At 42.3% G+C, this 17,671-nt stretch overlaps 1 protein-coding gene across 1 annotated transcript in view; it reads right to left on the reverse strand.

Annotated features, from left to right (window-relative positions):
* SNX25 (sorting nexin 25) overlaps nucleotides 1-17,671 on the reverse strand; it is a 143,702-nt gene that overhangs the window by 10,086 nt on the left and 115,945 nt on the right. The window contains 5 exon segments of the mRNA XM_010377950.2: nucleotides 307-424; nucleotides 2,280-2,444; nucleotides 7,559-7,672; nucleotides 11,472-11,612; nucleotides 14,358-14,489. Coding sequence (XP_010376252.2) covers nucleotides 307-424; nucleotides 2,280-2,444; nucleotides 7,559-7,672; nucleotides 11,472-11,612; nucleotides 14,358-14,489 — 670 coding nt within the window.

Raw genomic sequence — 17,671 nt, forward strand, 5'->3', positions numbered from 1 at the left:
CCATGCCCGGCTCATTTTTGTATTTTTAGTAGAAATGGGGTTTCACCATGTTGGCCAGGATGGTCTTGATCTCTTGACCTCATGATCCACCCACCTTGGCCTCCCAAAGCACTGGGATTACAGGCGTGAGCCACCGTGCCCAGCCTGGGTTAGCTCTTAAAAGGCTATGTTGAATGAATGGAAGCATGAATATAAATACATGTCTGATGCATTTCAGCAATAAAGGGATATTAAATGCATGTGCATGTACGATTATGTATACCACTTAACTAGCAAATACCACTAAATAATAACAAAGAAGCTTACTTCCTCGAAGTTCAAAAATCTCCCCAATCAACATGAAACATGGTTCAGCCAAGGCGTCTTTCCTCCCATCCACATCATCGCCATAATCTGACAGGTCACTGTCCTCCTCTGTCTCCTCCTGGGAATACAGCAGTCATAGGAAGCAGATAACTTATCCAAGAAAACTGGCAGAGTTGTTCTCCATTTTCAAGTGTAAATCCCAAACTATCTACTCATATTTTAGCCTTAATTTTTCAGTTTTCATGCAGAAACTATCCATTCTCAACACAGAGGACAGAATCAGAAAAGCTTGATTCTAGAGCCTTATTCAAGGCTGAAAATAAGCTAATTTAAAAAAATCTGTCACTGTATTAATAATCGTTAATTAATAATGAATTAACAGACAATAAAATCGTTTTCTAACCACTTTGAATTTCAAAACTAAGGCTTTTAATTTATTTTATTTTATTTTATTTTATTTAGTTTTCTCTCCCTTAAAACAGCAGGAAGTAAATATTTCTAAATTCACTTTTTTTCTTACATACATGCATTTTAAAGTAATTTGGTTATTTTTAAAGCTGTGACTTAAGCTTTTATTCTGTCCTTCAGCTAGTCCCATGTCCTGATCTGCACATCAGCAGGTTTCAGTTAAAAACACATATGATATACCAGGCACCAGGCTAGTGCAAATGAGTGTGAGGTGCCTTCTGGGGAGACTGACACACAGGCAGCATGACAGACACACAGGGCAGGACACAGTGCTGTCCCAGAGGGGCAAACATTAGGTGCTGGAAGCAGCTGAGGATGTGTACCGCAATGTCTGCATAGAGGTAGCAGCTGAAGCGTGGGCCCAGGCAGGTCTTTGGGACATACTTACATCAGGCAAGCAGAGGAAGGGACGGGGAAGTCATAGAGGCTGGAGGAATTCCCTAAAACTTCACAGCATCACAGAAGTCCAGCAACAGCAAACGCCTCAAAGAGGCTGAGAAAGGTAAAGACTGAGAGGAAGCCACTGGCAGCTTCAGAGTCACTTCACAGAGTGACTGAGCCATATGTCAACTCCAGGGGTTCAGGAATAAAAGGGAAGTGAGGCAGGTGAGCCAGCCAAGTATAGACGGACACATGAAGGAAAGTGGGGGAGATGCTTGGGGGGCTATGGGTAGGCGTGTGGGCCGGAGCAGGTACGGGTGTGTTCTGTGGGGCGTGCTGAGAATGCAGACGAGCCGTGTGCTCCTTTTCACCATCAGTTCCTCTGTCCAAACTCGAAGCCACCTCCATGAAGAGGCAGTGACATCTGGCAATGGACTGAGGGGAAGCCACATTTCAGAGGTGGTCCTGTGCAATTCGCAAGAGGGCCAGGCAAGGTACCTCTGTGGTGTGCACAGGAGTGCACAGCCTACTCTGGAGAGAAGTCTGGGGTTCAGAAGATGAGATCGAAAGCTCTGTAGGCTCTATACATTCCCTTATCCACATACTACTGCCAGATCATCCTGCTCCAGTATATCCCATGCTTCTTCATGCCTGAGAATATAGCCTAAACTCAGCCTGGCATGAACCTCACCCCTCCCCGCTTCTGTGCTGTACCTCATCTTCCATTAGAGCATTGCACAAAGCCTCCAGTCCGGGCCAACGACCTCCAGCCTATTCCATAAACACAACCTCCTCTACTGAACCTTCAGCATGAACCCCCGCCCCCACCCATGACGGCCCACACTCGGCCTCCCCAGACCTGGGGACTGGCGCCCCTTGTGTAGCGGGGTTCCTGTAGAACTTCCTACTCTCCTTTCACTTACCAACTCTGAAGTGGTAAAACCACTCTGTCCTCCCCTGCAAGTCACTTGGAAGAACTAAGATACAGAAATACAAGCAGGTGCCTCAAAATGTGACAGTGATGATGGCTGAAAATGGAGGGATTTGCTTCCCCCCATGAGGAGCATGAGCTTAGTATCTGCTGAAATACGCTACAAAAGTGGTTCACCCTTTAGATGGCTCACCTCCTGGTGGGAGAAGAAGTCGCGAGGAAGTCTTTCCAAAAATGAGGATAATGAAAAAGAATTTTTTTTCCCCTGCACATCAATAACCTTGAGGTAGTCAGGAGAAGGGCTCAAGAAGGCATAAAGTGCTTCACTCTGACACAGTCTTTCATCTGAAAGCAGATTCTGTGGAAGAAAGAGGATTAATGCTCTAGTGTGGGAAATCGTCTGTGTGGCTGGGAGCTACGAGCAAAGGCAAGCGAGGCAGAGCTGTCACAAATTTACTTTCCTCAGACTTCTGAACCTAAAACCACTTCCCTTTCCCCCGGAACGAAACTGTATAAGATCAATTCTTAATGATCTTAATGGCAAACAATCCTCTCCAGGTTAACTAGTAGTGTCCAAATCACTCTGCTCATGGGAGACACCTATGCAGAAGGCAGAACTCACTCTACTCTGCACCGCTTGGTACAATGGAAGATTCTTATTTACAGCTCAGAGATCCCAGGTGCTACCACTTTTGAAATACAACTTTCACTCATCTGTGTTTGACCAACTTAAATTTTTGCAAATTACACATGGATATCTCTAAACTGCCCTTTTATGGTTATATTCAGACTTTGTACATCAGCTGAAAAAAAGAACTTTGAGTTATCACATGGTGGCACTACCTGCCAGGCAATAGTTTCATTTCCCCATGCTGCCACTTTCCAGGCAGTGCGCGTTTACATAATTATGTAACAGTTTCTTTGCTTTTCTTTTTTTTTGAGACGGAGTCTCACTCGGTCATCCAGGATGGAGTGCAGTGGCGCGATCTCGGCTCACCGCAACTTCCGCCTGCCAGGTTCCAGCAATTCTCCTGCCTCAGCCTCCCAAGTAGCTGGGACTACAGGCGGGTGCCATCATGACCGGCTAATTTTTGCATTTTTTAGTAGAGATGGGGTTTCACCATATTGGCCAGGCTGGTCTCGAGCTCCTGACCTCGTGATCTGCCTGCCTCGGCCTCCCAAAGTGCAGGGATTACAGGTGTGAGCCACCGCACCTGGCCATATATAACAGTTTCTACTGGCCCTCAAACTGGAAAGTTCCGAAAGTTCTGTATGTACTTACCTGGCCTTAGAAGAGAGTAATGAAGAACATAAATTGAGCTTTTATGAGCTCAATTTGGTGAGACGGCAGAATTAACAATGTGACCATAGAATATTTATACATCTAGTATTATAAGACGTTGGGCTTAGGAATAAGTAAACCTACAGGAACTGTCAGCCACGTAGGGAGATGGAACACTCAGGAGCCAGCTATGCCTCTGATGACACAGTGTTGGGGGAGGTGGAGGTTCAGTTCCAGAGGTGTTGGTCCATGATGGCAACATCCTATTTGTTGAGATGGCAAATGACCCAACAAATGCTATGACTTTTCCTAGAAAAATCACCTCTTAGAAGGTCCAATAGTGCCATGCTGGGGACAAGGGGTCCACGGAGCACCATCGGCATTCATATACCCTGCAGAAGACTGGCCTGGAGGTGGGCGGGCCCTGCCATCGCCATTGAGAAGGAGATTAAGGGGGATGGGCAGTGCCCCTACTGCCCTCCCTGTCCTGGAACGCTGCAGTCTTTGCTTTTCAGAATTAAATGGTCAGTTCAACTTGTATGTGAGGATGGATCAGAAGGAGTGAGATATTCTCCCCCTACCTTGATGTCCTTCACTCATCTACTCTCTAACATTTCACAAAATAGCAGGATATGATACTAATGGTGAGTCTCAAATTTAATACAATCAGCATATTAATAGGGAAATCACTACAGATGTAAATCTTTGACCTTAATTATATTCAATTATGAAGGAAAACAACTCAAACAATTCAACAGCAAAACACGCGCACACACACACACACACACAATAATCCCATTAAAAAGTAGGCAAAGGACTTGAATAGACACAAATGAAAACATAAAAATAGAAAACAGGTACATGAAAAAATGGTCAACATCATGACTCAGGGAAATATAAATCAAAGCCAGGAGACACCATCTCACGCCAGACAAAAGAAGTGTTGGCAAGGATATGAAAGAAAAGGGAACCCAAGTACACTGTTGGTAGGACTGTAAATTAGTACAGTCATCATGAAAAACAGTACGGAGGCTCCTCAAAAAATTAAAAATAGAGCTACCATATGATCCAACAATGTCACTACTGGATATGTGTCCAAAGGAAATGAAATCAGTATGTCAAAGAGATATCTGCATTCCCATGTTTAAAGCAGCACTATTCACAATAAAGAGGCAAGACATGGAATCAACTTAGGTGTCTGACAGATGACTGGATCGAGAAAACGTGGTATGCATACATCAAGCTTGTCCAGCCCACAGCCTGTGGGCTACATGTGGCCCAGTGCAAATCTGTAAACTTTCTTAAAACATTATGAGATTTTTTTGTGATTTTTTAAAGCTCATTAGCTATCGTTAGTGTATTTTATGTGTGGCCCAAGACAGTCCTTCTTCTTGCAGTGTGGCCCACAGAAATCAAAAGATTGAACAAGATGGAATATTATTCAGCCACAAAGAAGAATGAAATCCTGTCAATTGCAACAACATGAATGAACCTGGAGGACATAAGTTGAGTGAAACAAACCAGAAAGACGAATACTGCATGATCTCACTCATCTGTATAATCTGAAAAAAAAACTGATATATTAGAAGTAGAGAGAGGTGGTTACCAGAGACTGGGGAGGTAAGGATGGGAGAGACTGGTCAATGGCTGGAAAGTTACAATTTAACAGGAGGAATAAGTTCTGGTGTTCTATTGCTCAGCTGGGTGACTATGGCTAACAGTAAGGTATTATATATCAAAAAGGAGCTAGAAGAAAGGTTTTTTAATGTTCTTGCCACTAAGAAATGATAAACGTGGCTGGGCACAGTGGCTCACACCTGTAATCCCAGCACTCTGGGAGGCTGAGGCAGATTGGTCACCTGAGGTCAGGAGTTCGAGACCTGCCTGTCCAACATGATAAAACTCCATCTCTACTAAAGATACAAAAATTAGCCAGGCGTGGTGGCATAATCCTAGCTACTTAGGGGGCTGAGGCAGGAGAACTGCCTGAACCCAGGTGGTGGAGGTTGCAGTGAGCTGAGATTGCGCCACTGCACTCCAGCCTGGACAAGAAAGCAAGAGTCTGTCTCAAAAAAATAAATGATAAATGCATGAAGTGATGGATATGCTAACTACTGTGATTTGATCATAACATACACATGTATCAAAACATCAAACTGTACCTCATAAATACATACAAGTGCAATGTCAATTTAAAGAATTCTTTAAAGGATACAAATATGCAGAGTATTTTTTTTTCAGTCTCAGAATTTCTAGCTTCTACTGCATAGGCAAAACTTGTTTTATGAGGCAACGTTCCATGCCTCTGAGAACTTCAGGGCTTTAAGAGCCAAGGTGTGATTAACAATTATACTCTGAATATAGATGGTGCAGCAAAGGAAAAAACAGTGGTTTTTATTGAGGACAGCACACCTTTGGCCTTATTATTTAAAAACAGACTGATAGAAAATAATACAGTGTTTAAAGGAAATTAAGAAAGTATCTTCAGGGCCTTGGAGTAGGCCAAGATTTCTTAATAGGCGCAAAAGGCATTAACCATAAAATAATAATTAAAAAAAAAAGATAAAGGGGGCTAAATTAAAATTGAGAACATCTGTACATTAAAAGCAATCATTAAGGAAAAGACAGTCCATAGAAAGGGGGACAATATTTGTAGCACATAAGCTCGGACAAGGAACTCATATCCAGAATATGGACAAACCCATACAGCATTATGGAAAGGATGAGCCGCAGCACAATAGAAAAGTAGACACAACAAATGGCCAGGTGCAGTGGCTCACGCCCGGAGTCCCAGCACTTTGGGAGGTCCAGGTGGGCAGATCACCTGAGGTTGGGAGTTTGAGACCAACCCGACCAACATGGTGAAACCCTGTCTCTACTAAAAACACAAAAATTAGCCAGGCGTGGTGGCAGGTGCCTGTAATCCCAGCTACTTGGGAGGCTGAGGCAGGAGAATCACTCGAACCTGGGAGGCAGAAGTTGCAGTGAGCCAAGATCGCGCCATTGCACTCCAGCCTGGGCAACAAGAGTGAAACTCCATCTCAAAAAAAAAAAAAAGAAAAAACAAAAATCCCAAACACAATGGGATACCACTACACCCAAAATGGCTAAGAAGAAAAAGGCAAAAAATAAGTGTTGGTGAGGATGTGGAGCAATCAGAACCCTTACACACTGCTGGGGAGGGTATAAAAACCGCTACGACCATGAAGAAAAACGGAAAAATCCTAATCTCTGGGCATCAGCCGACATATATTTGCCAAAAGACAAGTATTAGATGTTTATATAAGCACTCTTGGTAAAAGCCTCAGAGTGGAAAGGAGCCAAAGGCTCGTCAACAATGGAATGAATTTGGAATGTAGTGTATTCACACAATGAAAACCTCTCACAGCAACAAAAATGAATAATCTACAACTAAGATGACACGATGGACGAGTCCTGTGAACATAATGAGTGAAAGAAGTCAGAAATGAAGGAATCCACACTATACGGTTCCATTTATATAAAGTTCAAAGACAACTGTAACTAATCTATGGTGCTGGAAGCTGGGACAGCAGTTCCCTTTGGCGGGGCGCAGTGATGGGAGGGAGCTGAGGGCTGCTGGTGAAAATCAGTTTGTTGGACTGGCTGCTACTTACATGGGTGTGTTCAGTTTGTGAAATGGAGACAGTTACACACTTACGTGTATTTTTATATGTACATTTTATTTTAATTTAAAAAAAACACCCGGCCGGGCACGGTGGCTCACGCCTGTAATCCCAGCACTTTGGGAGGCCGAGGCGGGCGGATCACGAGGTCAGGAGATCGAGACCATCCTGGCTAAAACGGTGAAACTCCGTCTCTACTAAAAACACAAAAAATTAGCCGGGCGTGGTGATGGGCACCTGTGGTCCCAGCTACTCGGGAGGCTGAGGCAGGAGAATGGCGTGAACCCGGGAGGCAGAGCTTGCAGTGAGCTGAGATTGGGCCACTGCCCTCCAGCCTGGGCGACAGAGCAAGACTCTGGCTCAAAAACAAACAAACAAACAAAAACCAAAAACAAACAAACAACAACAAAAAAAAACACCCAAGTTTTTTTTTAGCATCTAGCATGGCTTGTGAGAACAAAAACTAAACTACCAAGCTCTTAGAATGATGACAGTTTAACCCCAAATAACTTTTTCTCTCATATCCCACATTTTTCACTTCCTTACCTGTAAAAACTTATTTAATTGATTCTTCGACTTCTCCATAAACTTCTGATCTATAGATTTGAAAGGCAGCTTGCTAAGAGAAGGCAACTGGACTTTTTTTAAAGAAGGGACACACTGTGGGGGGAGAAATGAAATGTTAGTATTTTGAAATTACATTTTAATCTTAAAAAAAGATTGAGAATAATAATTAGAACAAAACAAATCTCCTCCTCCTGTACTTGTTCCTCTGACGTGAAAACCTACCCATTTCAATCAGGCTTGAAGAATCGGGAGGAACGGAAACTGATGGAAAACGCTAAAGCACATCCTCAAACCTACAGATCTTTGGGAGCTGGGAAGTCACACGGCCAGGCTGGTACGAGGGACCTGCATACCACGCAGAGCGGCACATGATGTGACAAATGGAAACCTGGCTCACAGAAAGTTTTTCAACTAGAAGGTGTCGTGTTTATAACATCTCCGTAAAAAGCTAAAGTTAACAAAAGAAAACAATGGGAACAAAGAAAACTTGGCTTGTAGCTCTATTACTGCATTTCTTTTCTGTTTTTTTTTTTTTTTTTTTTTTTGAGACAGGGTCTCACTCTGTCACCCAGGCTGAGTGCAGTGGCATGATCATGGCTTATGGCAGCCTTGATCTCCCGGGCTCAAGCCATTCTCCCACTTCGGCCTCCCAAGTAGCTGGGACTACAGGCACACACCATCATGCTTGGCTAATTTTTAAATTTTTGGTAGAGGCAAGGTCTATGTTGTCCAGGCCAGTCTCAAACTCCTGGATACAAGCGATCCTCCTGCCTCGGCCTCCCAAAGTGCTGGGATTACAGGCGTGAGCCACCACTCCCGGCCTTTTTACTGCCTCTCAGTGGCAAACTGTAGATTGTAAGTATATCAACAAAATACATTCACAGTATGAAGAGAGCACCCTTCGTGGATTAAGTCCTCCCTTCTACCAGACAGTGTGCTAGAAGCATGGCATGTGTTATTCCATCCTTACAACAACTCTGAAATTTTAGAGAAATGAAACAGGCAGTGAGAGCTGGAAGGGAGGACTAGAATCACACAGTACCCAAAAAGGTGCTTCCTGTCACAGCTGTCGACAGGAAGTGTTCTCACAACAGGAAAACTCACACCGTAGGAAAGGGCCGGGGTGAGAGAAGAGCCCAGCCATGAGTCCACAGATGAGGAAAGATGACACAGGACGGGCATGGACTTTCATCTTTGTTTCTTTTAATGCTTCCATGTAATTGTTTTCATTGTCTAAGTAAATTTTACTTTCTGAAGATATTTCAAAATTTTCCTTTTCCTCCTGCTTTGATACTAAACTTTGGTTTCACAATAGTTTTTCACAGAGAAAACACATTTTTTCTGTAGTATCAATTTTACTCAACAACTTTGGGGAAAATTCATTGTTATACTGAGACAAATTTTTGCTTTCCACACTGCGAAGGTGACCAAAGGTCGTCTGAGAAATGTAGCATGCATGACAGTCAGTTTTGGTCACTGTCCTTAAAAAGCAGTTGAAGAAATTATAGTATGTAGTGATGAAAACAGGTTAAAAAATCACTCTGGGGACAAGGTTAAAGAAAAGAGACACACTTCATTCACAGAAGAAGAGTCTGAGAGGTGCCCATGAGGTTTTGTAAAGGAGCAGCGTGGCTTCAAACCGCGTTTTAAAACTTTGTTTTCCTTTCTCCTTTCTCCTTAATCTCAAGATGTAACTTGAGACAGGCTGCGTATGTGTTTCCTTTCATTTTGAAATGCAGCCTGGGAGTGTGCTGTGAACCTCCACTCCCTTTCTTTCCCCATCCCATCCTCCCATGATGCTTTATGCACACTGATCTACCCACATGCTTGTTAAGCACACACCACGCTCCCTATCTGGTCATCTATTTCTTTAGAAGCTTCAAGGGCCAGATCCTGACACGGATCAGACACCTCCGGCCACAGTGGCGCCGGCTGCTTCACTGGATGGAACAACAATTCAAGACGAGCCATCAGGGCAGGTCACGCCACCTGACAACTCCTAGTCCCACTGCCTCTTCTGCATTCCAAACCCTCTCTTTAAAATCCCCTGGGTTCCCTCCACAATTGAAGGGTGGAAATTTTTATTTTTATTTTCTGAGATGGAATCTCACTCTGTCGCCAAGGCTGGAGTGCAGTGGTATGATCTTGACTCACTGCAACCTCCGCCTCCCAGGTTCAAGTGATTCTTTTGCCTCAGCCTCTTGAGAAACCGAGACTACAAGTGTGCACCACCACACCCAACTAATTTTTTGTATTTTTAGTAGAGTTGGGGATTTCACCATGTTGGCCTGGCTGGTCTTGAACTCCTGACCTCAAGGGATCCGCCCACATCAGCCTCCCAAAGTGCTGGGATTACAGGCGTGAGCCAACATGCCTGGCTGAGGGTGGAAAGTTTTAGTAAGAATTCTGCCCACTCCTCCCCTTGCTAGCATGGATAATAAAATCTCACTCTCTTTTTGTCACACCTCACTCTTGTTATTATGATGATGGCTTCTTTCTACAAGCAGCGAGCAGCTGGACCCTTTGACAGTTACAGTTTGACCAATATCAGTTCACACTGAGGAAGAGAAAAATGGACCTAAATTCAAGGAGAAATAATTGAAGAACTGTTCACTGCTGGGGAAGAAAGGCAATGACCCATAGTAGAAGGAGAATTAGAGAAGACAGCAATTCCTGAGGACAAGTAGGAAGAAGAATCTAAAAGTAGGATTCTATTAATAATCTTGATTTAGCCATTATGTACATGTCCTATGACAAGTCAGTTAAGCTCTGCGATCAGTTTCCCTCATCTCTCAAATAAAAGAATTAACCTAGATTAGTGACTTTCAGACATTTTACATTGCAATCCAAAATGCACGTACATATATACATATACATAAATAAAACCGAAACCAAAGGTCTATGAAACAGCGCTCATTACTACTGCTGCCACTACCAAAAAACACAATGATGTTTACCATGTGCCACACATTCTTCTAAATGCTTTACATACACATAGTCCCTTAATTCTCATAACAACCCCACAAGGTAGGCACTATTAGTATTCGTTTTCACTGATAAGGAAAAAGAGATAAAAAGCAAGTGAGTGATAAACCCCAGGTCAGGCCGAGCACCATGGCTCACATCTATAATTCCAGCACTTTGGAAGGCTGAGGTGGGTGGATCACCTGAGGTCAGGAGTTCGAGACTAGCCTGGCCAACATGGTGAAACCCTGTCTCTACTAAAAATACAAAAATTAGCCAGGCGTGGCGGCATATGCCTGTAATTCCAGCTACTCGGGAGGCTGAGGCAGGAGAATCGCTTGAACCTGGGAGGCGGAGGCTGCAGTGAGCTGAGATCGTGCCATTGGATTCCAGCCTAGGCGACAGAGCAAGACTCCGTCTCAAAATATATATATCTATAAAAGGATAAGTAAATAAATAAATCCCAGGTCACACAGCCATGAAGAGTCGAGCTGAGATTCAGAGCTGAGCAGTCTGGTTCTAGAGGCTGTGCTCCAAGCACTGCACCTTACTGCCTCCCTTGTATATGTGAGAGAATCCAGTGCAGTTCGTTCTTTCTACTGCTGCAACTCGTAACTGATGTTGCTACCATCAAGGAATCACAATTGGCCACTGCCAGTTGTGAGAGACGTAGATGATGCTTAGGTCTCTTCCAGCTCTAGGGTTCTCTGGCAATTTACAATGAAAATCAGACAATTATCTGTCCTGATGGAATTAGGCTAGACTAGATGGTTTGATCTATGAGTAAATTTCCAAATGTCAGGATGAAAATGCCACTGTGCCAGTATCAACAGCAAAGGACGAAGATTAATCAGTTTTCTTATGTGTAAAAAGTGAAACGAGCTCTTGTGCAGTAATTCTAGAATCTTGCATTCATGAGTATTCATACCTCACTGAGCTTCCGGTGTAAATTCTGAAACTCGCTGAGCCTTCTGGGGACTGTCCAGTTCTTAGTTTCAACTCCTCCAACTTCTTGTAGGCTTACCATGACAAAGTAACATGGCAATTGCTCACCATTCTCTTCTGTAACCTTGGGGAAAACATCAAAATCGATACTTAACAAAAAGCATGGTGAACGGATGCAGAAGGAAGATTTGTAAGTGTCCTCCTAAGGAGATTTCCCTCCTCATGGTGTACCCTGCAGGATCCCTGGAACTGTGAATATTATAGATTTTATTCTAGTAAGTTACGTTATATGGCATAGTAGACCTTAAAATAGGGGGATTTCCTAGGTGGGCCTAACCTAAAAGCAGAGAGTTTTTGCTAGCCAGTAATACGAAAGGAAGTCAGAAAGATTCAAGTTCCAAGAAGGAAGCCAGCAAGAAAACAGAGATCTCGCCGGGCGCGGTGGCTCAAGCCTGTAATCCCAGCACTTTGGGAGGCCGAGGCGAGCGGATCACGAGGTCAGGAGATCGAGACTATCCTGGCTAACACGGTGAAACCCCGTCTCTACTAAAAAATACAAAAAAATAGCCAGGCAAGGTGGTGGCGCCTGTAGTCCCAGCTCCTCGGGAGGCTGAGGCAGGAGAATGGCATAAACCCAGGAGGCGGAGCTTGCAGTGAGCTGAGATCTGGCCACTGCATTCCAGCCTGGGCGACAGAGCAAGACTCCGTCTCAAAAAAAAAATAAATAAAACAGAGATCTTAGTTCTATGACCAAAGGAACTAAATTCTGCCAACAATCTGAATAAGCTTGGAAGTGGGTTTTACTGAGTCTTCAGACAAGACCTTAGTCTGGGAAACATACTGACTTCAGTCTGTGATCCAGCCAGCAGGGAGCCAATGCATCCTGAGCTGGACTCCAGACCTACAGAGATGTGACCAATAAATGGGTGTTGCTTTACGCATGAACTGTGTTACACAGCAAAAGAAAACTAATATAGCAGGCTCATCCTGTGTTACTTTGAAAATAAATTAACAGCAAGCAAACAGGCATCAAATACCTCAGAACCTTTCTCAGAGAAGGATGAGGACACCTCCAGTTTAATTTCAGCATCCAACAAGCCCTGATTTCTATTCTTACTAAATTTTACACTGGGAGATAACATTTCCTTTACCTCCCAACTGAGATACTGACAATAATCCAGAATAGACCACTACTATACTTAACATAAGAAGATACAGGAAAAAAATGTAAAATGCATTGAATTTGAGCTTGAATTAGCATCATAAATGGAATTAGAAAGAGTCAGTAAGGAAGGCGAGGGAAAGAGATGAGAGGTTTACTGAGCACCTACTCTGTGAGGCAGGATTTTCACCCCACTGTAAGGACAGGGAAGTAGAGGTACAGACAGGGTACCTGACTTTCCTAAGACCACACTTCTCATGAGTCAGCTAGCACAGAATACAGGCACGTCTGGCTTGATGAAAATGCATCTTCCGCACCTTCCTGGGACTGCTTTGTGAGCTCCAGACGTCAGGTACCCCTTTCCCATTTCCACTATCTTTTCTCCGGCCAGAGTACCTCAGCAAGCTTCTTAGCAGCAACTGACTGCCAGGGCACAGAGCCTTGTGATGGTTTCTGTTCCTCCCTCCCCTTTCTGCCTCCCCTAATATTTGCCTTTGGAAGATGATTTTAATACACTGTGAAGTGTCAGGGCCAGCTCTAAGCAAAACTGAGGAGATAACAGAATTTGTATTCTGTCCTCCAGCAGCCTCTTGTAGCAGCTTTTGCCATTACATTCCTCTGAGCCCATTACCTTCCTACACGTCCACCCAAACAATAACTACCTGCAGTTACTGAGGGTTTCTATGTGGGAGTCTGAGGTTGGGTATGACCTTCCCTGATCCACTGCTCCCTACCTTCCATGGAGAAATGTGTATTGTTCAGCAGCTTAGATTAATGGGAGCACCAGCAAGTGCCAAAGACATGCAAAAGGCACCTGGTTAGGCTCTCATGCACTGTGTGTCCTTTCAGGGTAGGTCTTGGAGAACATGCTTTGTTTTGCTATCCAACCTAGAGATAAATTTAAGGTTGTGAATTGACCCTCTCCCAACCCCTGTAAGAGTGTCAAGCCACTGGCTTGATGGAAAGGCAGGGAAAAACAAAGATAAGTCATATGAAATACCAATGAGAACAAAAAAAGCACTCTCTTGCTCAAGACCTTGATATTTGCACATAATGTGGTTATTCAAATGACCACATTATATGACTTTCATCTCCAGGTTTCCACTTGACAGACAGTAGGGCAGGGGAGAAGGAAGTTGTCAACAGTAATGACGTAAACTCCTATAAGCATCTTTCCTCCTAAATGAAATTATTTTTATAGACAAAAGGGATACGGTATATTCTACAAACTCTTATCTCATATCCCTCAAAAAAAAAAAAAAACAGCAAAACAATTCAAAAAATATATTCATTGAAGATTTTAGAGATACTGAAATTTAAACAATTGAAGTCAGCAGGATGAAACAATCAGATGCACTTACATTTTTAGTTTTTTATCTCCAAGACTCAAAAAGTGCCTTCATTTCAACCCTCAATGGAAAAATAAATGGCTAATTCAAGGACATTATAGTTGCTTTCAATTCCAGTGAACAGGAAAAACGTGCTGTTTGAAGTGGAGTGAGATCAGATCTACACCAAGCAGCCTTGTATAGTTCCCAGTCATGAGCGAACCAGAGGGAAAATTATGGGGGAAGGAAGGTAGGACAAATATGGTCTAAAAGAAAGAGCATAAGTCTTCCACCCTCAATCTTCATTCCTCAGGATAAAATCTTTTTTAATAAAGTCAAACTTTTAAAATAAATTAAGAGGAAAAGCAGTCAAACCTACCTCTCCACTGGTGATGGAGGCTTTCCACATGCCAAGGTTTTCACACCACCAATCCGTTCTTGCCATGTGCAGCTGAAGGTCTGTGCGTTCTTTCTCTATTAGGATTATTTCATCCTTCAACTTGGAAACAATCTGCCATAGGGAAAACATCCTGGGAGTTATGAAAACACTTAAAACTACACAATTCAGCGAAGTAGCAGGATTCAAAGTTGACACACAATAATCAGCTGTGTTTCAATACACTAACAGTGAATAATCCAAAAACAAAATTAAGAAAAAAATTCCACTTACAATAGCATTAAGAAAAATGCTTAGGAATTAATGTAAACAAGGAGATGAAATAATTCTACAATGAAAACTACAAAACACTGATGAAAGAAACTAAAGAAAACAAATATCTGTAAAGGCATCCCATGTTCACAGATTGTAAGAATTAATATTGCTGTCAGTACTACCCCAAGCAATCTACAGCTTCAATGCAATCCCCAACAAAATTTCAATAACAGTTTTTTGCAGAAATAAAAAAGACTCATCCTAAAATCCATATAAAATCTCAAGAGACCCCAAATAGCCAAAACAATTTTGAAAGAGAACAAAGTTGGAGGACTCAATACTTCTTGACTTCAAAACTTACTACAAAGCTACAATAATCAAAACACTGTGGTACTGGCATAAAGACAAACATATAGACCCAGGGAATATAGCCCAGAAATAATATATGGTCAAGTGATTTTCAACAAGGGTGTCAAGACCATTCAATGGGGGAAAGAACAGTGTTTTCAACAAATCATGCTGGGAAGATTGGATATTCACATGCAAAAGAAAGAAGCTGGACCCTTGCCACTTAACCCTATATACAACAATTAACTCAAAGTAGATTAAAGATCTAAACAAAAGAGCTAAAAATTATAAAATGCATAAAAGAGAATATAGGGGGCCGGGCACAGGGCACAGTGGCTCACACCTGTAATACTAGCACTTTGGGAGGCTGAGGCAGGTGGATCACCTGAGGTAAGGAGTTGGAGACCAGCCTGGCCAACATGACAAAACCCTGTCTCTACTAAAAATACAAAAATTAGCCAGGTTGTTAGGGGGGTGCCTATAATCCCAGCTACTCAGGAGGCTAAGGCAGGAGAATTGCTTGAACCTGGGGGTCGGAGGTTGCAGGGAGCTGAGATTGTGCTGCTTCACTCCAGCTTCACTCCAGCCTGGAGTGAAGACAGAGCGAGACTCCATCTCAAACAAAACAAAACAAAAACAAAAACAGAATATAGGGGAAAAGCCTCATCACATTGGGTTTGGCTATGATTTACTAGTTATGACACTTTAAAAGCACAGGCAACAAAAGAAAAATAGACAAACCGGAATTCATCAAAATTTAAAACTGTGCATCAAAGAACACTATTGATATAGTAAAAATGCAAACCACAAAATATAAGAAAATATTTGCAAATCACCTCTCTGACAGAGTTTCCATCTCCAGAATATAGAAAACTCCTAAACCTCAACAAAACCACAAACAACCCAATTTAAAAACGCACAAGGGATTTGAATAGACATTTTCCAGAGGCACAAATGGCCAATAAGGACATGAAAGGATACTCAACATCACTAATCATTAGAGAAATGCAAATCAGAATCAAAATAAGAGGCCACCTGATAACCAGTAGGATGGCTACTATAAAATAAGAAAATAACGAGTGTTGGCAGGGAGGACGTGGAGAGATCAGAACCCTTGTGCACTGGTAGTGGGAATGTAAAATGGTATAGATGTTGTGGTAGAGAGTTTAATGATTCCTCAAAAAAATTAAAAACAGAATTAGCATAGAACCCAGCAATTCTACTTCTGGGTATATACCAAAAGAAATGGAAGCACGATCTTTTTAAGAAGTATTTGTATAACCACATTCACTGTAACATTACTAACAATAGCCAAGAAGTGGAAGTAAACCAAGTGTCTATTGCTGGATAGTTAGCAAAACAAAATGTGGTATAAACATGCAATGAAATATGATTCAGCCTTAAAAAGCAATGCAATTCTAACACACACTACCACATGGATGAAGCCTGAAGACATTACTCTAAGTGAAAAATGCCAGTCACACAAGCACAAATGTTGCGTGATTCCACTAACATCAGGTAGTTGGAGTAGCTAAGTTCATAGAGATAAAAAATAGAATGATGTTTTTCCCAGAGCAGGAGGGAGGGAAAAATGGGGAAGTATTGTTTCATAGATACAAAATTTCAGTTTTTCATGATGAGAAAAGTTCTGGTGATGGATGGTGGTGATGGTTGCAAAAGACTAAAAAGCGTCTGCACAGAAAAATAATTAGCAGAAATAACAGACAACCCACAGAGTGGGAAAAAAATCTTCACAATCTGTACATCCAAAAAAGGACTAACATCCAGAATCTACAAAAAACTCAAACGAATTCGCAAGAAAAAACAAACAATCCCACCAAAAAGTGGGCTAAGTACACGAATAGACAATTCTGAAAAGAAGATGTACAAACGGTCAACAAGCATATAAAAAAAATGCTCAACATCAGGAATGATCAGGGCAATGCAAAGCAAAACCACGACGTGATACCACCTTACTCCTGCAAGAATAGCCATAAAAAAATACAACAATAGCAGATGTTGGAGTAGATGTGGTAAAAACGGAACGTTTCTACACAGTTGGTGGGAATGTCAACTAGTACAACCACTATGGAAAACAGTATGGAGATGGCTTAAAGAACTAAAAGTACATCTACTGTTTGATCCAGCAATCCCACTACTAGGCATCTACTCAGAGGAAAAGAAGTCATTATACAAAAAAGATACTTGCAGAGGGATGTTTATAGCATCACAATTTGCAGTTTCAAAAATACGGAACCAGCCCAAATGTCCATCCATCAACAAGTGGATAAAGAAAATGTGATCTGTGTAGAGCCTAGAATACTACTCAGCCATAAAAAGAAACGAAATAATGGCCTTCACAGCAACCTGGGTGGACTTGGAGACTATTATTCCAAGTGGAGTAACTCAGGAATGGAAAACCAAATATCATATGTTCTCACTCATAAGTGGAAGCTAAGCTATGAGGAGGCAAAAGCATGACAATGATACATTGGACTTTGGGGATGTGGGAGAGGGTTGGGGCGGGGATGAGGGATAAAAGATTACAACTGAGTACAGTGTACACTGCTTAGGTGATGGGTGCAACAAAAATCTCAGAAAGCACCACTAAAGAATTTATTCATGTAACCAAATACCACCAGCTCCCTAAAAATGTACTGAAATAAAAAATAAAATTTTAAAAATAGCTAAAA

The sequence above is a fragment of the Rhinopithecus roxellana genome, chromosome 2 (genome assembly GCF_007565055.1).
Source record: "Rhinopithecus roxellana isolate Shanxi Qingling chromosome 2, ASM756505v1, whole genome shotgun sequence".
Classification (NCBI taxonomy): Eukaryota; Metazoa; Chordata; class Mammalia; order Primates; family Cercopithecidae; genus Rhinopithecus; species Rhinopithecus roxellana.